This window comes from Typopeltis vanoorti, chromosome 9 (genome assembly GCF_054136105.1).
Source record: "Typopeltis vanoorti isolate ZY-2024b chromosome 9, IOZ_Tvanoo_1.0, whole genome shotgun sequence".
In the NCBI taxonomy this organism is placed as follows: domain Eukaryota; kingdom Metazoa; phylum Arthropoda; class Arachnida; order Uropygi; family Thelyphonidae; genus Typopeltis; species Typopeltis vanoorti.
This window is the reverse complement of record NC_143557.1, coordinates 83315930-83338349: the sequence shown is the minus strand read 5'-3', so window position 1 is coordinate 83338349 and position 22420 is coordinate 83315930. Positions and strand designations below refer to the sequence as shown.

The following is a 22420-nucleotide window of genomic DNA, read 5'->3' as shown; positions in this document are numbered from 1 at the left end:
TTGTGGGATATCAGTACTAGATCATCGGCAAACATAAGAATTTGTAGCTTTTCACCATCTATGCTTATTCCTCCGTTTAGGTCTATTTTTTTCAGAATGTATTCTAAAGTGCTGGTAAATAGATTTGGGGAGATCACATCGCCTTGGTGGACCCCTTTCTTTTTATCTATATTTATAGGTTGATCAAATAGGGTTAGTTGTGTGGTCTGATTTTTGTTAATTTCTTTTATCATGTGGATATAAGTAGGATCCACATTTATTTCCAGTAAAGCACTGATGACTGCATTGTGTTCTATGGTATCAAATGCTTTTTTAAAATCAATAAAGAGGAAACATAGAGGGATTCGGTGTTCTCTGCATTTTTCTGTTAGTTGTGAAGTCACCTGGATATGATCTCTTGTGGAGAAGCCTCTTCTGAATCCTGCCTGCTCTCTGCTGGAGTTGTCTTCTAGAGTGTTTTGGATTCTGTTCAGTATTACTCTGTTCATGATCTTATATATGTGAGAGAGAGAGTAGACAGATTGGACGATAGTTTTTTATGTCTTCCTTGTTCTCTTTTTTGAATAGAAGTATGGTTTTTGAGGTTTTCCATTCCTCTGGAATCTTTCTTTCTTTGAAGTACCATGTGAATCTGGCAGCCAAGGCTTTGAAAATAATTGGTCCACCTTGTTGGATTTCTTCAGCCTTAACATGATCAAGTCCTGAGGCTTTTCCTTGACTCATTTTCTTAAGGGCATGTTCTATTTCTTCTGGAAGTACATCTGGTATATTGCTTGGTTTTGGAATGATAGGTTTTGAAACTTGGCACTTAGTTGCATAGAGATCATTATAAAATTTCTGCACAATTTCTTCTATCCTTTTTCTACTAGTATGTTTTTCTCCATTTTGATCCTGTAAAGCAGATGGAATTGACTGTTTAAAATTTAAGTCTTTCTCTATTTTTTTCAGGCTAGTTTTTGCCTGCACTGCTTCTCTTAATTTTTGTATCCTGAAAGCTTTGTAGTCTTCTGGAATTCTTTTCCGTAGTAACTTACAGATAATTTTGTATTCTAGAAAATTTTCTTCAGATTTCTTCAGTTCTTTTCTCTTTTTCAGAGTTCTAGAGTTTGAGGGGAGAGTCGTTCTCTTTTTTTTTGTTTCACAGGAATTTCTGATTTTTTTCTTGCACTCGTTGAATTTATTAATAAAGTCAATGAAGTTATCATTTATGTAACAGTTTTTAATAGTCCATTCGGTCTCTTCTATGTACTTCCTGAACTTGTGGTAGTCTATTTGTTTGGGTTGTCTTTTATGGTTTGATGTTGCCCTGATATGTTTTTTTTTTTTTTTTTTTTTTTTTTTTTTTTTTTTTGTGGTCTATTCTTATAATGGCTGTGAGGAGTTTGTGGTCAGAATTTATGTTGAAGTATGTTTCGCCTATTGTACCAACATTTTGTACCAGTCTTTTACAGTCTGTTAAAATGTAGTCAATTTCATTTTTTGTATCTCCATTCGGTGATTGCCAAGTCCATGTGCTTCCTAGGCGTTTGTTGAAAAAAGTGTTCATGATAAAGAGTTGTTCAGCTGCAGCAAATTCAGCTAATCTCTCTCCTCTTCTATTTCTTTCTCCTGGGCCATGTGATCCTATAAACTTTTCATCTTCTTTTCCACATCCTATTTTGGCATTAAAGTCACCACCAACGAATGTGTATGTTGACTTATAATTTAATGCCTGTTCAAGATTCATAAAAATTTTCTATTTCTTGATTATCAGCTACAGATGTTGGAGCATAGCAGGATATTAATTTTATTTTTATATTGTTCTCTATTCCAATTACGAGTACACCTATCCTTTCAGATATGATGTTACAAGAAAGGATCGACTTGGTGAGCTTAGATTTAACAATGAAACCCACTCCACCTTGTTTGCCATGGTTTGAGGATGCTCCGAGGAGTATCTGTGAGCCATTGTACCATCTCCAACAAAAATATTCATCAGAGTCTGTTTCTTTAGTAGACCCTTTCTGCAAATATAAAAACTTGCTTCTTCTTTCTTATCTCCCTTATGTAACGCACAATATTATTCTTCCTGTCTCTGAAGTATAAATACTCTTACCTCTTGTAGTTCTATTTGACGCACAATTTACTGTGCCAGAGGGAAAAAAGTTTCTTCTACTACTTCGAAAACAACATATCTAAGTTGAGTTAATCTCATCGCCTTTTCCAGTAGAAATAACAAATATATCCGGTGTCCTTAAGAGAAATGAAACTTTCCGCTCAGCCTTTTCTCGAACATTCCTTTAGAACGTCCACTGCAATATCTTCTTTTATAAACACGCTTGTTGACAGTCTCAACTCCTCCAGTTTAAAGACTCACATTTCTACGATTCCTTTTCGGAATCTTCTATTAATATTCTTCTGACTGTCAGATAGAACTTGACAACTTCCTAAGAACAAAATTTCTCCAGTCTGCATTCTTAAACTTCCATTAGCTCTCTCTTATTTTTTCTCATTATCTCGATACTGAATGCTCTCTCTCTGTCAGCTGTCAATCACTCATCAATCTCCTTGGCGAGCATGCGCGCTCCTTAAGAGTGGCAAGCAAGAAATTAGGTATAATAGCTGACGTGTTGTCTCCATTAGCATAATGAGAATATCTTTATAAAACACAACGCTTAATAATTTTAAACTACAATAAAATTTCTGAAAGTAACACAACTATCAATCCAGTAAGTACATAAATTTTTTAAATGCTTTACATTTCCTTTTGACAATAATAATAATATAAATAACGGTCACATCGCAAATGCCAATATACATGTTATGAAACCAAAACAAATACCAACATAAACAATTTGTAAAAATATTCATAAATTATGGTTATTTTTACACAGGATATCAGTAAAACAGAAATTAACATCAGAGTCAACTGTCAAATCTTCTATGTTCTGAATGAAATTTTGTATTTTTTTATATGATGGGATGGCCCTGTGTGTGCCTTTTCAGTAGGATTGCTAACTCTTTGCAATCCTATATGTATAAATATATTTATAAACTAATAAACATGGAACAGCCAACCAGGCATACCAGCCTAGTTAGCTGTTTGCATGGATGATGTATCCATTCCCATGCTGTGGATCCAAATCCTGATGTGATCATGGATTTTTGTAAATGACTAAGTTAATTTCATTGCCCACTATGAAACCAAACCACCATTCCACTTATCAGAGACTCAAAATGGCTTTACAGAAGCTCCATGTTTAGGTTTTTCCAGATTATCTAACTAGCAGTCAGCAAGTTTTATTATTATTATTATTATTATTTGACACCTCCAGGGAGTCCAAAGACTCATCGAGGGAGAGTGTCCCCTTCCAACTACTAACCGCGCTCAAACTTACTTAACTGAGCCATTAGTAGCAGAGGCTCTACCAATCAACCAACCTTTTTGGTGAAAAATGACATGCCTGGGGAAAAAAAGAAAAGTCACAATAATAGAAATAAAACACTGATATCTCTTATTTTAATTGATTATATGCATGTTTACCTTGAAAAAATGTTTTATTTTCTAATAAAAATGGAAAATAGACCATCTTTCAACTCTTTTCATTTAAAAAAAAAATTGAACTAATCTCTGAAAAGCCTAAAAATTTTTCAAAGAGCCACATATGGCTCACAAGCTATGGATTGCTGGACCCCACCTAACTTTTAGCCTGTTAACATGCTATAGCATCCAGCCTTTTATTAGTGGGAGGTGCATTAAAATAAAGAAAAAAAAAGAATCATCAATACCATGTATGGTCAGCTTTCCAATTGGGATTCCAGATGTCTTGGAAAAGGAATAGTGCAAAATGAACTTTTTTGTGGCCAGTAGGTGATTACTTTAAGAAGTTTAGTTGTCCTTTTTCTGACTGTTGGAGTTGTAACCTACCATAGTGTAGGTGGTAATAATGTTCATAACATACGTTTGCCTCTATTTTTTTCTTTTCTTTTCTTTTTTTCAGTTCCTACTTCTTAGAATTACTATACGATTACTATTATTAACTGCAGTAATAAATATGTTATTTTTTTAAAGATCACATAGCAAAAACATCATCGCCAGTTTTTAGGTTGTTTGCTGCCTTTATACAAGAGATTCATATGTAGTCTAATTTTGTTGATTCCATTTAGCAATAATGATCTTATGCCACATTCAGTATGGTACATAAAATCTGTACACATATATATAAGTCTCTGTAATGGCAAAATTTCTGTAAAACACAAGCTTTGGTCAGACAAAGTCATCACATACTTGGTGATGCAGGCTATCATAATAATTGGGGAAAAGTAATTTTTTTTTAACAGATATCATGGTGTTCATTTCTTTTAGTGCCCAGGATACATTTGGACATAGTTGAGTTGACATTTGGAATTCCCCCCCCCCCCCAAGGTGAGGTATTAGTCAGAAGTTGCTACTTCCTAGCTGGCTCCCAGTGTAAGCTACCATCAATCCACAAAATAGAGACCATTCCTGACATGGAGTAGATGCCTTTGCAGCCACACCTTACCTAGTGGACAGTCACTGCAGTCGATCTTTAGGTTCCCCAGGGACATGCTTATTTAATGGCAACATAGGGTACCACATTACATTGTCCTCTTAAGGTTCTGTGGTGTTTTGGTTTGAGAAGCCTCGCCAAGGGCTGTTTCATCACCCTTGATGGCAATGCTGCTATTAAACCAGGACCGCTTATTTGTCAGGTTGCCCTGCTTATCTCACAGCTGCCCTCCATATCTAGGGGGGGGGGGGTGATCCACTATCCACCATCTGTGGACCTGTCTGATTATGGTAAGCCCTCTTGACCAGATTAGTACCTGATTACAGACAAACTATCAAACTGCCAGGATTCTATCTACTTTGGCCACTTATTAAGCCAGCTAAACAGATTGAGGACCAGACAGGACTGCTGTGCCCACTTGTTACATGTGTGGGGAATTTCACAGTCACCTTTTTGCATGTGATGTGTGGTGCCATGCAAAAAGGTGACTGTGACATCATATCACTGATAACTGCTCCATACACTCCTTTCCCCTAACTGGGAGGAATTTGTATTTCCTCCCAGTTAGTGCCATCAGTTTTTAACTGAACTCTATCTAGAGTTAAGTTAAAAACTGATATATATAGTTTTTCCATTAATTTCTTGTAGGTATTTTCCTCCATATGCTAAATAAATAAATAAAGATATCATGGTGCTTTTTTTCCACATCCTCAAGTTCTGCTATCTTATCTGATAAGGTAAAACTTTATTTCAAGTATACTGTTTTTAGAAATGGTTCTGGGTTTCATCTATGTATATGAAATTAAGACCATTATCTTTTCATCATGATGGCATTTGCTTCAGCTGTGCTCTAAACATAGCTCGTCTCTTAATTACTATAAATATTGAATTGTGCTGAACATGTCCTATACAGCATAAATGACTGTAAAACTCTCCTTTATATCACCCTCAAATTAAATGTTTCACAAAATTTCAAATCTCTCCTTTATATTTTGCAATCACTTCATTTATTTGCATGGTGTATATTTCCACACAAGGTACAACACAGTATTTATGTCTTGGTGCATTTCTCTCATGCATTATTTGCATGTACACAATTCTACATACACCATTTATCTGATTATCCATAAGGATGATAAATAAATTAAATAAATCACTAAGTTATCACAGCAGTGATTCTATGATTATTTACAAGCTGAATCTTTTTGTCTTAAAAAAATTTCATTCATTTGTATAGCAGATATTTTTGATTAGCTACAGCAGGGTTTCTCAAACTGTGTTCTGCGGAACACTAGTGTTCCGTGGAAGGTGAATAGCTGTTTCGCAAGAAGTTCTGGAATTTGTCATTTTATGTTTTCTAAGCATTTTTCATGAATAAATATTTTATAGTAGAAATATTCTGAGGAGAATAATATTCTTGAATATGTCGAAAAGCTCAGACCCAGAAGGCCTAATAACATCTGTGTATCGTTAATTTTCACGCATCGAAACCTTTCATCATTTGGGAAAGGGAATGCCGCTGTTTATGACGGGTCATAAAAATTGCCTGCGAGCAGATTACAACAATGGGCGGCGTGTTCTCAATGAACGAAATAACATCTGTGTTGCAAATGTTAGTGACCAATCAGCAAGGAAGTATAAAGAAAATTTTTCCACTGAAATTGAAGATCAAAAGTAGTCTGTATCCAGTTCTCAAATCTATTAATACTGAATACTTTCTTTGCAAGTTCGTATTGCAGTGTGTAAGTGATTGTTCTGAAACCGGAGTGCCGTGATTTTTTTTTTAAAGTAATAGAAATACAGATTTAAATTCTAATATGAATAAGAGACAAAGGCACTTTGTTTAATTTTGGTATTAGGAAATCTCTTATTGAAGGTGTTTGTGAGGGAACAGATAGTGAGTCATCCACCTCAAGCCTACAAAGATCTCCAGGATATACAAAAGGAGGGGAAAACTACCAGCACACAGGAGGGAAAAAAAAGTCTGCATTCACTCTTAAGTACTTATAATATAAATTTTTGGTGATCAGATTAGGATATGTCAATGAAAATCAGCACAAATTAATTTAATGATGGTTTAATTGATGTTTAATTAATTAATAATTAATTATTAATTAATAATAAAAATTAGCTAAATTACCAATTAATACATCACAAAATAACCAAGATATTCCATGAAAATTTCAGGATTTGTCAAGTGTTCCGTCGTAGAAAAAGTTTGAGAAACCCTGAGCTACAGAATGATTTGATTAGTGGTTTTTTATATTATTATTTTTTATTTTTCCTTCATGTAGATGAGTGACAAAGTTGTAACAAGGAGAGATACTACTATGACTTTTACCTGCTTTGTGTTTTTTGATATGTTCAATGCGTTAAGCTGCAGATCTCAGGTATGCCTTAATTTTTTTTATTATAAAATGTCACATAAAAATGAGTGATTATTTCAATCTTCAAATATTTTAATATTGATAAAAGTGTTTCACCTTGTTACTAAATTTGTTAAAAAGGAAGCTGTTTAGTTAAGAAAGTTTTGTTCCTTTTACATTTACTGCAATAAATGAAAGCTTGTGTTTATCATCTGAAATTTTTTACCTTATCATCTTGAAGATTTTCTACTATTCTTGTAGTATTTTCACAAGATTCTCTGTTCTAGATTGTAATTTTCAGCGATGGGATGGAATCTCGAAAATTATGTCTAGGATCTTGACATGAATCTGATATTATTTATTATATAATTTTATAATTATAAAATTATAATTTCCAACATATCACATGAGTTTTGTATATAATTCTTCTAATTATACTACCTATTTTGAGAAAGCAACAGCTGCCTGTGTTAAATAAACCTTGCAGCATCTATGCATCATACAACCAATGAATTGACTTGCACAGTATGTTCCAAATCACATTTATAGTGATGTGTAGAGTGCATTGCATTTTTTTAATAGAAAAAAATTTCACAAATTGCAGAAGTTTTACGGTTTTTACATTCCTGTTTTCTTCTAGACAAGTCACTGCATAGTTGATGGAAGTTTTTCACTTGGCTATGCTATCAATTACATATTTGGTTTAATCCTTTATCCAAGAGTAAGCAAACAAAGTTTGCGCCTGTAATATTTTCAAGACTGGGGCAACTTTGGGTAAAGGTGGTATAAATTCTGATCACTTGCCTTAGTATCCCATTATGGAAAGGATCACTACCCTGACCGGTTTGACCTTTATTGAGATCTTGTCAGTGGGAGTTAGACCCAGAGGTGATGATACTAAGGTGGAAGTAATGCAAAAGTCATATCACCATATACTAGTTGCCAAAAGGTGTCAACATCTTATTATTAAAATTCTCTGGATTAGAGATAGTTTTTTCACTTGGCTATGCTACCAATTACATATTTGGTTTAATCCTTTATCCAAGTGAAGGCAAACAAAGTTTGCACCTGAAATATTTTCAGGACTCGGGCAACTCATGGTAAAGGTGGTATAAGTTCTGATCACTTGCCTTAGTATCCCATAATGCAAAGCACATATCCTTATGGGTATGTATAATGACTTTGCATTATTTTGCATTTGTGATATTACTTTTAAAGGGTTCGAATCTGATAAAGAACACTGAAATTGTGCAGCTTGGAGCAAATCTTGGCCTTGAAGTCCTGTCTGAAGATGTGGAGGAGCTTTTCCAATCTCTTTCTAAAGATCTCTTTGAAGAAGAAATCCTCAACATCAAAAAAGAAGTTGCATTAGAACCCTATATACAGAAACTACAAAATGATTCACAATGCAAAATCTGAAGGAAATTGTTGATGATCTTAACCATGAGAGAACATTTAAGTCTTATTTAAGAACTCATTCTGTTATTGAGTCATATGCATGTATTTTGAATGTGATGCTGAAACCAAAACAGCTAAAATGGATTTTTTTTTTCTTTAAGAAAAATGTGACCCACACCTACCCACCTTCAGAAGAATGTCAAGAATCTTACTCCTCCATATCAGGCACCCAAAATTTTTTTACTCATTATTGCAGACCAGCTCATATCCCCATGCAACTATGAAAATGACTAAAATCTTCATTCTGTAAACTGACGCTCTTATAGAGAATGCTCCTCACCCCTCCCTCAAAGGTGCAGCGCTGTTCATCTATTTAACAAATTGTGATTTCTTGAATGGGTTGTCAAAGAAAATATTTTTTCAATTAAAAATTTTGTTATAGGTAGTGGTTGCTTTTGTTTTTTGTTAAATGTTTCACTTTTTTTTTTAAATGAAATGTAATTTATAGTTGGTTTCATTTTAGCATATTTTATTAGAAAAAGCACAAAAGCATTTTTTTATGTATTCTTTATTAGAGCGCCATTTGTACACTAAATATCATATTAGCAACATAAAGCAATATTTACATAATTATATAGAAAAAAAATTTCATCCCATTGTTCACTGATCATGAAATTTACCTAGTGTGCAATTTTTCATGGAAACATCATATAGACTCAAAGTTTATATATATATATATATAACATTTTCAAATTTCAAAACCTTCATCTTGTCAGGAATATCTAATGCTTCTATTTCTGAGTGTTTTGCTTTCAAAGATTACTACATTAATAGCTTATAATTATTATGAAATCATGTTGAAGTTTGCAATCCTCGAACTATTTTAGTTGCCTGTGTATTATATTCCATTTATATGAAAAAACATCCTATAAAAGGTCATGATGTTTTCAGAATTAAGGATTGTGTTTATCATCATATCATGACAGATATACTTGTGTGTGTGCACGCACATATACATAACTTGAAAGAGAATTCATAACCAGCAAGAATGACTGACAATATGAACTTATTGTTTTTCATCAAATATTTTGGGCAGAAACTAACTACTATCCATCATCAGGCATACAATAGACAAATTCTAAAGATAGAACATACAACAGTTGGCTCACATTCATAGCAAGAGGCACAAGCTAGAAGAATAACCATCTTCTTATGGCTTCACAGCCCATATCGTGCCTTGGCCTCCAATCCTGTCTGTCCACAACTCTACTTCGTTAGTTTGAACATTGTAACATGATGTTGCTATCTTGGTTAATAGTGTCTATCCATCTTGTTCTAGGTTTTCCTTATAGTTTTTTACCAAGAGTGTTGCTATTTATTGTCTTGTTAAGAATACTGTCATTTTCCATATGGAAAACATATCCTGCCCATTGCAACTTTTTAAATTGATTTTGCTGAATATTGTGGATTTTTAATAAAGTTGATATAGCTCATTGTTGTATCTGATCCTCAAGAGACCGTTTTCATTGACTAGGTCAAATATTTACTAAGTATTTTCCTTTCAAAAGCTGAAATCAAATTCTCTTCTCTTGTGCTAAATATCCAGGTTTCACATCGATAGGTACGAGTGTGGTCTGACAAGTTCTCGACCATAGATGGCAACATTATCAGCAAGGTTTTTTTTCCCTAAGTTGGTATGTCTGTCATAAGCATCCATGTGAAATTGCAAGTTATTCTATCAAGTAGTTTGTTTTATACAGCTGTCTGAGGCAAAAGTGTTGTCTGTATCCCTCGAAATGTATAAAATTGAGTATCGTGCGGTTATAAAATTCTTTGGAAAAGAAGGTTTAACACCAAAAGAAGTTCATAAAAGTTTATGGACACTCTTCTCCTTTGTTTTCGACAATTAAGAAATGGGCTGACAAAACGTGGCCATACTAGCCTTGAAGATGATCCACGTGAAGGATGCCCAAAAAGTGTAACACCACCAGAAATCAAGTGCACGATATGGTATTGGATGACCGGCGAGTCAAAGTGCATGAAATTGCTGAGACTATAGGCATTTCAAAAGAACATGTAGGATATATTTTGCATGAAGAATTGCAAATGAAAAAGCTTTGCACAAGATGGGTGCTGCACTTGCTCACAGCAGATCAAAAATCTCTGAACAGTACTTAGAACATTGTAACAAGAATAAAAGTGATTTTGTGTGTTGATTTATTACCATGGATGAGACTTGGATTCACTATTACACACCAGAATCCAAACAGCAGTCAAAACAGTGGACAGAAGCAGTTATTCAGTGCCAAAGAAGACAAAGTCGGTTCCGTCAGCAAGAAAGATCATAGCATCGATGTTTTGGGATGCTAAAGGCTTTTTGTTTATTAATTATCTTGAAAAGGGTAAAACAATAACCGGGGAATATTACTCCGAACTTTTGACCAGACTAGATGAAAAAATTCATGAGAAAAGACCTGGTTTGCAGAAGATAAAAATCATTTTTCATCAGGACAATGCACTTGCCCACAAAAGTGTTTTGGCAATGGGAAAATTAAGGGATCTGCATGAATTGTTGGAACATCCACCCTATTCCCCAGATTTGACTCTCTCTCTCTCTCTGACTTCTATCTCTTCCCAAAACTAAAACTCTTCCTCACTGGTCAGTGTTTTTCTTCAAATCAAGAAGTGATTGCAGCTGTAGAGGGGTATTTTGCAGATCTTACTGAGAACCACTACAGGGATGGGATAATGGTGCTATAGCATCACTGGAATAAATGTATTAGTCTAAAGGGAGATTATGTTGAAAAATAATAATAATTATTTTGAAATTATAAATTTGTTTTTTCATTGTTAGGGCGACGACTTTTCAGACCACCTCATAACAAGTGGGTGAATTATCAATCTATATATTTTTATTTTTGTCTTGCAGTGAATATATGTAGAACTGAGTACACATGAGAGAGAATAGAAACCTGATTACCTATCTTTATTTAATTCTGCATTGCCAACATCTCAATTGGTAAATTAATAATAAAGCAACATGTAAAAACCACAGCGATATCTTTAATTAGTAAAAGGACAGATATTTCATACTAAAATTATTAGTACATCTTCAGTGTCTGTAACAGTAATAGGAATGGAATACAAGCAAAACGTTCGGTGAATCACCTATTAAAATACAATTGTTACTGCATGCTAGGAAATAATAGAAATAACAAATTTAATCTATTAAGATAAATGGTTTTTTACATAAGATAAAAGTCTCCCAGATCTTTGAGAGAGAAATACAGTCATTTCTATTTAAATTCGGTCAGTGTAAGATAGTTTCACAACTTTCTTTGAATAAGCATTCATATTTGAATCTGCATCTATGGAGGAAAACTGCTTTATCCCACTGACACTATGAGTAGAGCCAATACTGTACTGCTCCAGACCAGACTTCAGAGGTTTGTTATAATCAATATAATATTGATGTTCTTTTATTCTTTTTTCCAAAGAACAGCCAGTTTGTCCAAAATAAGAGACATTGCATTCGCAAGGTATTTGGTAAACACCAGCCAAAGATAGAGAAGACACTTTATCCTTTGTAGAAGGTAATAAAGAAGAAATTTTGTTGATAGGAATATATGTTGGAATCAGTTGATACTTTTTCAGAATTCTACCTATAGGTTCTAATAAATCTGAAAAATCCTTGAAAAGGTTTTTTCCACTTTCCTGGTGCAATGTCAGTTAGGCCATTCTGCTCCTACTGTCTTAGTTTTTGCAGGATCTTAGTCATGTCTTTGATAGTTAACATTAATATGCTTGTTTAATCATTTGGCACATTCAGTACAAAATGTTGAAACCAAGGCTAGAAAATAGTTATATGCATACAGGTACAAATAGGTCATAAGTTCATTAGGAGTTGATGCAACCAGCCGAATGTTTACTGTATGCAGTACAAGTGGTTTTTAAAACAGTGTTTTTTTTTTTTTTTTATGAAAAACCCATTCATGGGAGGTTAATCAACCTACAGTACACTAGTACCATAGATGGAAAAGAAGGAACTTGTTCATATTTACCTTTGTATTCCTTGGGAAACACATAAAATGACAGGCTTCCAGAGGACAGCAGGAGGTGAAATTTGTTCTGTGCATTTGAAGATGTGCTATGAGGAAGTGTCAATTAATCGATTGCTGCACATGTTTGAATGGATTTAACAGAGTGGGGATATTATTGATGCTAATTGTGATAAACAGTGGCTGTAGAAGTATTTATATAAGATACACACAGCAGAAACTAAATGCCTGTGTGAAAGTAAGTGAAGTCTATTAGTGACAGAGGGGTCAATAATCAGTCTAAATGTCCTTTTCTGGACAGAGTCCAGTGTCTTTAGGGAGCTCTTAGGAACAGCACCACTGCAGATGTGAGAGCAGCATCCAGTGATTGGACTAATTTGTGATTTATATAAAGTAAGAAGTTGTTTGGAGTTAAAAGTAATGCCTCAAGTGAAAAAGAAAGCCTAATTTTTGATAGCATAGATGGCAATATTTATATGTTTGTGTCAAGAGAGAGATTTGGGTTTAGTGTTATTCCAAGAAGATAAATTGTGCATAGAGATTTGGATGTTGTCAAAAGTAAAGCTGGAGAAGAATTATTTTTTGTGAAAACTAAGGCAGGGCTGCATTTTGCTAGCATTGAAATTGACATGACTATTCAAACGTCACTGTTAATTACTTTGGAGATCTGAATTTAAGGTAGATGTTTCATCAGCAAAACTATGTATTAATTTGAGTCTGCTAGAGTAGAGCATTAATTTATAGAAGGAATAGGAAATGGAACACTTACCAAGAAATAATTACTTGAAGCAGCATTTAATGGGAGAGATACGGTACTCTGGACACAAGAGTGTTGGATTTGATTATAGGATCAGAAGACTCCATAACAAGGTGGCTGCTACATTACTTCTGGTTGAGGAGAGTGATCTTGGAGAGAGAGAGAGAGTCTTGACTTGAAGGGTAATGAAATGTGGAAACTTGAAGCAGTGTCATGGCATAAAAATCTGCAAGTGAAAGATGTTCAGAGGACATGGGGGAGGGGATAGTCAAGAGGTATCTGGAGGAAGCAATATTAGACTATACCCAAGGTCAGAGGGTGCATCAAATAGAAGTTAGATGGATAAGTAATATAATTAAACAAAGCTGCAAAAAAAAAAAAAAAAAATATAGAAAATGTTGTAGAGGTTATACAAGGAAAAACATGAACCAGCAAGCAAGTGAACAGGCAAGAAAGGTGACCAATATGGTATGGAAAGCAAAATCATATTATGAGAAAAAATTAGCCAATCAGGACAAAGGAAATCCTAAAGAGTTGTTTCATTATTGGCAAGTAGGAGGAAGAATGACTATAAAAGGATAACTTGAATGAATACTAATGGTAGAGAAGTGACAGAGATGGAATAGTTGAGCTTCTGAGTGACTGTTTTGCAAGGATTTGTCATCCAAGTGTAGATATTATTATGGCAGAGGTGACAGGGACTGATGTGAGAACAGGGGTTGATGAATTGGAGGTACTTAGGATATTGAAGAATCTCAATGCAAATACAGCTGGAATTATATCAACTTGCATTTTAGAAGAATGTGCAAGGGAACTGGCAATGCCTTTGACCAGGCAAATTATACATTAATCAGTATCTCAGGAATGGTGGTAAAAGTACCAGTAAAGTTAGCCAAAAAGAGATTTCAGGAATGAGTGAATAAAAATTTAACACTCTGTGAAGGACAGCATGACTTTGTGAAGGGATAGTCATGGCTTAGTAATTTACTAACTTTTTATAATAAAATGATAGCTAAGTTGGATAAAGGGAATGGCTACATGATGATACTGCTGGATTTTGCAAAAGTGTTGGTTGTAGGATACCACATGAAACAGTTACACAAACTGGAACAAATGGGGATGGATATGAAGCTGCTGATATAAATACAAGGGTGGCTGATGGACAGATACATAAAGTAGTACATGGAGGAGCAGAATCCAGGAGAAAGCAGGTGACTAGTGATGTGCCACAAGGCTCTGCACTTAGACCACTGCTGTTTCATTTGTACCTAAATGATATAGGAAATAATTTGAAAGGAGATATTCAGTTGTTTGCTGATGAAGCAAAGTTGAGTAGGGTAATAGTTAATCAAGATGGTGTATAGAGCTTGCAGGATGATTTTAATAGGCTGACAGCATGGGAAAAACATAATGGATGTGAATTTAATGTGGAAAAGCATAAACTTATGCAGTTTAGGATAAAAAGATTACAAGCTGTGTGCCACATTGAGGGAACTGTCTCCAAGAAATTGATGAAGCAAGGAATTTGGAGGTTTAAGTTTAGAGGGTATATTGCTAAGGTAGTCAGAGTAGCTCACATGATTACTTGGTTCTTGAAGAACACATTAACAAGCTGAGATAAGGGAATTATCATTTCTCTTTATATGACCCATCTGGATTACTGTGCTCAGGTCTGGTCACCTGGGTTTCTTGGGAATGTCAAAGTGGTGGAGAAGATTCAGAGACGAATGACCAAGATGGTGAGTTGCCTGTGGAATGCTCCCTATGAGGCTACTTTTGATTGTTTATGGGGGTTGCATGGTTAACAGGCAGAAAATAGGGTATATGTTAGAAACTTTTAAATTACTTAAAGGATTTTATAGAGAAGAAATATTCCAGCACTTGGCTAGAGAGAGTAGGACAAGAGGTCATTCTTAAAATTGGATAAGAGTGTGGTTAGCAAGTGTGTGAGGGCTAGATTGTAGAGTGATGAATAAATGGAATGGAATGGAATGAGCTGTTGGAGTCAGTTATGAGTGCTTTGTCTGTTAATGGATTCGAGGAGAAGTATGATAAATATTGTCTGGGTAGTTTGAATCGCCCATGTTGAGTCTTAGGACTCCACAGAGGTGACTACTGTATGCAATAATAACGATAATATGGCTGGTCTGCTATTTTGATAGGCATGTGTACTTTATGTGTGAGGTTAGTGTTGATGGCAAATGTCTCAGTCTCTCTGTCTGATTGATCTGTGCAGCTAGAATGGGAGAACAAGTTGGCATTGTAAACATTGAAGTCTAAGTAAGATGGGCTCACTGTTAGGAAAGTTGGATTAAAGTATATCAGCATGCAAGGAAATTAAATCAAAAAGCTCAGAAATAGTTGGTAATATTAGAAGGGCAGAAGAGACAGCAAATGAATTTGACAAAATAGGGTACAGGAAATTTCAGCCAAGGGAGGTCAAAATTGGGATGAGTAGTGCTTATGGGAGAAGAAATTTGGATTTTTATCAGGAAAAGTAATTAAGGTTTTGCAGATTGGAGATGGAAATAGACATCATTGGGTTTGGAACTGAGTCTTCATATATTGATGAAGCGTGTTAAAAAGGTTCTGTGAAGTTTGCTGTTGACTGCTTGGATCATGCATTTTCCTTATGGCATTGGAATTCAAGTTTCTGCACTGGTTATTAATTTTGATTTTTGCATTTGTACTCTTTTTTTTTTTTTTTAATTGATTGTCTATGCATCATCTCCACTTTGTTCTTTGTTGTTTTACTTTCAGTTGTGCTGTAATCTGTGCAAATGTACTCATCTTACAGACTATTTATGGAGAAGGTGAGCACATTTGCTGTTGTAAAGATATGTTGTTGTAAAATGCTGCAAAGTGGACCACAGTTTTTTTAGGAAATGCTAAGCTTAAAATCTTTTCATTGGTATTTTTAACAAAGATTTTAACATTATCATCGTCATCAAATTCCTCACATGTACTCTCAAGGGGTGTACAGGATATGATAGTACTGCATTAAAAATATACATCACCACTAACTTACTATCAACAATTTTCCTTCAAATCAATCTGTTACCTGTCAAGACTCAAACAGACTAAGGTGGTTTCTGGTCTCTGGAATGTAGAGTATGAAGTTAGATTGACAAAATGCAATTTGCAGAAATTGGTGGATAGAAGGAGGAGGGGGGGGGGGATATGATTGAAACATATAAGCTGTTAAGTGGTCATTACCAGATTATTGTCGGGGAGGTTTTGCACAGAATGGGTGAGGATAGCAGGAAAACAAGAGATCATTCCTGGAAGCTGTATAAGGAGGGTGTGAGCAAGGGAGTGAGGAGCAAGTTTCATCATCAAATTCCTGCCATGTACCCCTCAAGGGGTGTACAGGATATGATAGTACTACATGACAAAAATTACGTCATTACTAACTTCCTATCTACAATTTTCCTCCAAATCAGTCTGTTTCTTGTCAAGACTCCAACATTATCAGATCTTATATTTCTGTCATCTAACACACTTTGTACTGTATCAATCCACCTAAATCTTGGTCTTCCTCTGGGTCGTTTTCCTGCCAACCTGGCAGAGAACACTTGCTTTGCTAATCTTTCCTTGTCCATTCTGCTTAAGTGACCATACCACCTGAGATTAGCTCTGCTAACACATCCCTGGATGCTGACAATGTCTAGTTCTTTCCTAATATCCTCATTTTTAATATGATATTGCCATTGATGCCATCTCTTCATGCCTCTAATCTTTCTCAGGACTCTCATATCTGCGGTCTCTAGTCTTTGGTCAAGTGTTTTACTTCTGACCCAGCTCTCAGATCCATAAGTTAAAACTGGTTTGAACACTGTCTTGTATACAGCTAATTTAATGTTCTGACTAATTTCTCTCATATTCCATATGAATTTATTCAATTGACTTCCTACTATACCAGCTTTGTTGATTCTGTTGTCTATTTCTATATTTAATTTACCATCTTCATTAAAATCGTGCCTAAGTAGCTGAAATGTTTTACTTGTTCCACAGGTTCCCCGTTCACAACACAGTTGATATTTTCAATGATTCTGCCTATTTTCATTGTCTTTGTCTTTTTATTGCTGACCTTCATACCATATCTATTACAACAGTTATTCAATTTAGTCAGGGAATCTTGCAAACTTGTAGTGGATTTATTTAGAAGTATAACATCGTCTGCATAAAGCAAAGAGCATACATTAACATCTCAAATTCTGATATCATGTTTAATACCACTTTCCTTAATGATATGATCCATATAGATAATGAATAAAAGAGAGGATAATGTACATCCTTTTCTCACACCAGATTTATCATTAAACCATCTTCCTGTACTTCCTTCAATCCTAACTGCTGATTTACAACTCAAATAAAGATAAGTATTGCTTGATATAATGCCCAATTGACACTATATAACTGTAGCGTATTGAATAGCTTCTCTCTTGGCACCTTGTCATATGCCTTTTCCTGATTGACAAAACTTAAATACAGTTCTTTGTTATATTCCAATGATTTCTTAACTGTCTGTCATTAAGTGAAAATCTGATCCTGACAGCCTCTATTTGACCTGAATCCAGCTTGTTCTTCACCAAGCTTCTCTTCCACAATTCTTCTCAACCGTTTCTCAAGTATACTGGTATAAATCTTGCCAGAAACACTCAATAGGGAAATACCTCTGTAATTCTCATAAATAAAATTCAGTTTTATTTCCCTTTTTATATATGGGCACTATTAGAGCTCTACTCAATCATCTGGAATTTGTCCCTCTGTCCAGGCTTTCTGAACTATGCAGTGCAGCCACTGTAGGACTTTTATACCATCATATTTCAGAATTTCTGGTTGAATATCAACTACTCCTGCTGCCTTTCCACATTTCAAGCGTTTGATGGCTTTTTCTACTTCAAGTATGGATATGTATTCCTGACTGTATGCCTGTTGAGTGTTTTTTACCACTGTGCTATCACTGCTTGTTTCATGTAGCAATTTTTCGAAGTAATTACTCCATACTTCGAGGATATCTTTTTCTCCTGTTTTCATGTCACCTTTATCATCTCTAACTCCCTTTACAGCACTCTTTTCTCCATTTCTTAGGTTCTTCAACACCTCCAGAATATCTTACCACTTTCTTGATATTTATTTTCTATGTTCTTACCAAAGTCCTCCCATGACTTTTGTTTACCAAGTTTTACACAGTGTTTAGCTTTCTTACATTTGTCTGTGTATTCTCTAAAAGCACAAGCTGACTTATTTACCAGGAATTTTTGATATGCTTTCTTCTTTTCCTTCACTTCCTCTTTAACTTCCTGTGTCCACCATCTAGTTCTGATTTTTCTATCCTTGCAGACAACCTCACTACATGCCTCTCTGGCTGAATCAATCAGGGTTTTCTTCAAGGCTTGCCACTGAATTTCCAAGGTTTGGTTCCTGTTCTCAAACTCTTTCATTTTTTTTTTTTTCAATAATCTTTGTGTATTTTAGTCTACTGTTCACATCTGAGAGCTGCCTCAACTTTTATTCACTTTAAAGTTACTTACATGTTATTCTTTTCAATATGAAATTCAATTTTATCCTGCTCAATACTAAATAGTGATCACTTCCAATTTCAAATCCTCCGTACTGGTGTCCTGTACCAGGGAGGAAACATCACTATCAACAATAACATAGTCAATGAGACTTTTCTTATACCTTGCCTCTTCTCCTCATGTGAATTTATGCACATTTTTATGTTGGAACATGGTGTTAGTAATAACTAGTCCATGTCCTGAGCAGAAATCCAACAATTATTTGTCATTATTATTAGCTTTGCTCTTTTCTCCAAATTTTCCCAAAATATTTTTGTATGTCTGACAATCATTTCCTACTCTGCTATTTAGATCCCCCAACAAGGACCAACTTTTCTTTTTTAATTGTGTCAATTGCTTTCTCTAAAGCATCAAAAAATTCCTCCACTTCTACCTTTGTAGAACCTTCTGTGGGACCTTAGGCACAAATAAGTCTCATTATTCCAATTCCCCATTCTGATATTTGCCCACATCACTCTACTTGAGACTGCCTGCCATTCAAGAAGATTAGCCTTGTATTTTGTGTTGAATATTATGGCTGTTCCTTCTTTTCCTTGATTGTCGTTGCCTGAATATAACATTTTGTATTTATTGTTCAGAAAGATCTCACCAGTTTTTTTTTTTGTTGTTTCAGTCACCCCCTATTATGTTGATGTGGTACTTATCTAATTCCTCAGCTAGCTCCATTTCTTTGCCATTCAGGCTTCTTATGTTGATAGTACCAATCTTTAACTCTGGTGATCCTTGACAAGATATTTGTAATAGATGTAGTGAAGTACTTTCATGTGATCACACTTTATTCCTTCACCAGTATCTAAAGTATGATTGACAAGAGCCAACTTATCCAAATGGAGGAACCTGATGTAGACGTTAGGTGTTTGATTTTTACTAACATATCAGTCATCTTCCTTGAAGTAACTATGGAGAGAAATATGCACCTTAGTTAAACTTTTCTGAGAAATTCCACTACAAATTCGGTGATGTTCTTTACATAGAGTAAGGAGATACAGGGTTTTCTAAGCATCTCTTAAACTCTTACAACAGCATATCCATAACTCAGAGAGTTATGTCCGAAATTCACAACATTTTCTGGATAAATTAAAAAACATTACTATATCTGATAATGATCTTGCAAGCTTAGATGTCACTTCTCTTTTTACAAACGTTCCTCTGGTGGAAGTTATCAACATCTTAGGCACTTTATTCCCACAAGATTCTCACTGTACAATCATTGCTTAAATTCAAACTATTTTTCTTGGAAGAAAACTATTTATCAACAATTAATTGGTCTGGCAATGGGTAGCCCCCTTTCACCTTCTTGTGCTGACCTATTTATGGAGGATCTCGAAAATAAAATTCTATCTCAAATAAATCTTAAAACAATAATTTGGTGGAGATATGTAGATGATATCTTCATTGTATGGAACCACAACAAAGATGACCTAATTGATTTTCTCAATAAAATCAACTCCTTTCACCATTCTATTAAATTTACTCTAGAACTTGAAAAAGACAAACAACTACTGTTCTTAGACATCTTAATTAAGAAGCAAGTTAATGGCCTTATGAACCTATCAGTCTACAGGAAACCTATGAATACAGGACATTATCTACATTTCAGTTCCTCACACCACATTTCTCACAAACTCAGCATAGTACACATACTAAAGAAAAGAGCTGTCTGCATTACAACAGATGAAAAGGACCTCCAAGATGAATTAACATTAATACCTAGTAACCTCACCTTGAATGGCTACCCACGAAGACTCGTCAACAAAATCCTTTTCTCTGAACCACCATAAAGAGAACGAGAAGACACTCAATATATTACAACAATCGCCATTCCGTATGCGAGCAGTATCTCTAACAAGCTCACTAATCTCCTCAAACTACACAAAATAAGAGTGACATTCAAACCTATAGAAACAATTCGTAAACTACTATGATCTCCAAAAGATACCCATCCTATAAGTATGCTGGAGTCTATAATATCCCATGCTCGTGTGGTCGAGATTAGACAGAAGGAACACATAACACATTGGTTATGTTAAAAACAACAGACAAGACATATCAGGCCTGTCATCACATTTTTCCATAACAAACCACATCATTGAGTGTGACAAAGAGGACTACCACTCTCGAATGTTTAAAGAAGCAGCCACAGTTGTGCGCACTACAGATAACCTTAACAGGAACCAAGGTTTAATACTTCCAGAGATATAGAAAACCCTAATTAGATCTCTGCACACACAAGAAATGAACTTTAATGCTAACTATAGAACGTTCCTTAGCAACAACTAGTAAATCATGTCCACGCGATATGTATATTATTCACATACAATGCTATTTTAGTTTGTAACTATAATTTTTAGAATTTACAGTTAAGATCTATTTTGTGATATATTTTAACCTCAGTGCTTGTACCCTGATGATGCTAACAGCTTAAGTTTGGTGAAACTAGTCGGTATTAAAATACTTATCCGTTTACACTATCAGTGTGCCCAAATAGTTATTTACATTAGTTCTGTGATCAAGAAAATACACGCTCATTATGATTACATACAGATCCTTGTCATATTCCCGTGATTTCTTGATTTCTCAACTAATTGTCTTCAAGTGAAAATTAGGTCCTAACAACGTCTCTTTGGCCTGATTCTAACTTGTTCTCCAAGCTTCCTTTCCACAATTTTTCTTAGCTCTTTCTCAAGTATACTTGCACAACTCACCAGGAACACTCAGCAGGGAAATACCTTTATAATTCTTACATTTTATTTCCCTTTTTTACAGATGATTACTATGAGAGCTCTACTCCCGTCATTGGGAATTCGGCATTCTGACCAGATCCTCTGAATTATGCATTGTGGTCACTGCAAAACTTTTATACTTCCATTTTATACTTGAGCATTTCTGGTCGAATGTTATCTATGACAGCTTCCCTTCCACATTCCAAATTTTTGATGGCTTTTTCTACTTCTCTTCTTTACATTCCTCTTGAAAATTTTCTAGTATGGTTCTGTCACTGCTTGGTTCATTTAACAGTCTTTCAAAGTAATTATTCCAGACATCTAGGATATCCTTATCTTCAGTTTTCATGCCACCTTTATCATGTTCGATTCCTTTTACAGTACTTTTTCCTCCATTTCTAAGCTTCTTCAATAGCTTCCAGAACATTTTGCCACCTTCCTGATATTTATTTTCTGCATTCTTACCAGTCTTGTCATGATTTTGTTTAGCTACTTTTACACATAGCTTAGCTCTCTTACATTTTTATCTATTCTTTTAGGGCATCTGCCAACTTATTTGCTAGGAACTTTTGGTATGCTTTCACTTTTCCAGGACTGCTTCTTTAACTTCCTGTGTCCAACATGGTGTTCTTATTTTTCTATCCTTGCATACAACTTCACCACATATCTCCTTGTTGAATCAATCGGTGTCTTCTTCAGAGTTTGCCACTGAGATTCCGATTTTGGGTTCTTATTTTTCAGTTTGTTTTATTTTTTCTTCAATAATGTTTGTATAATCAAGTTTATAATTTATTTGTAAAAGCTACTCAACTTTAATTCTTTTTAAAATTTTTTACATATTGTTCTTTTTAATGTGATATCCATTTCTATCCTGCTTATTACTAAGTAAAGATCACTTCCAGTGTCAAATCCTCTGTATGCTATTGTATTCTGAACAAGCATGAGAATATCACTATCAATAATGACATAGTGAATGAGGCTTTTCTTATTTCTTCTGTTTTCTTGTGAACATCTTTATGTTG

The 22420-nt window shown here is 34.8% G+C and overlaps 1 protein-coding gene across 3 annotated transcripts in view; it reads left to right on the top strand.

Annotated features, from left to right (window-relative positions):
• The window catches only part of SPoCk (secretory pathway calcium atpase), a 518064-nt gene that overhangs the window by 454767 nt on the left and 40877 nt on the right, over positions 1-22420 (top strand). For all 3 annotated transcript variants that reach the window (XM_090398525.1, XM_090398527.1, XM_090398526.1), the window contains exon 22: positions 6806-6901. In XM_090398525.1, the coding sequence (XP_090254651.1) occupies positions 6806-6901 (96 nt within the window). The remainder of the gene's footprint in view (positions 1-6805; positions 6902-22420) is intronic.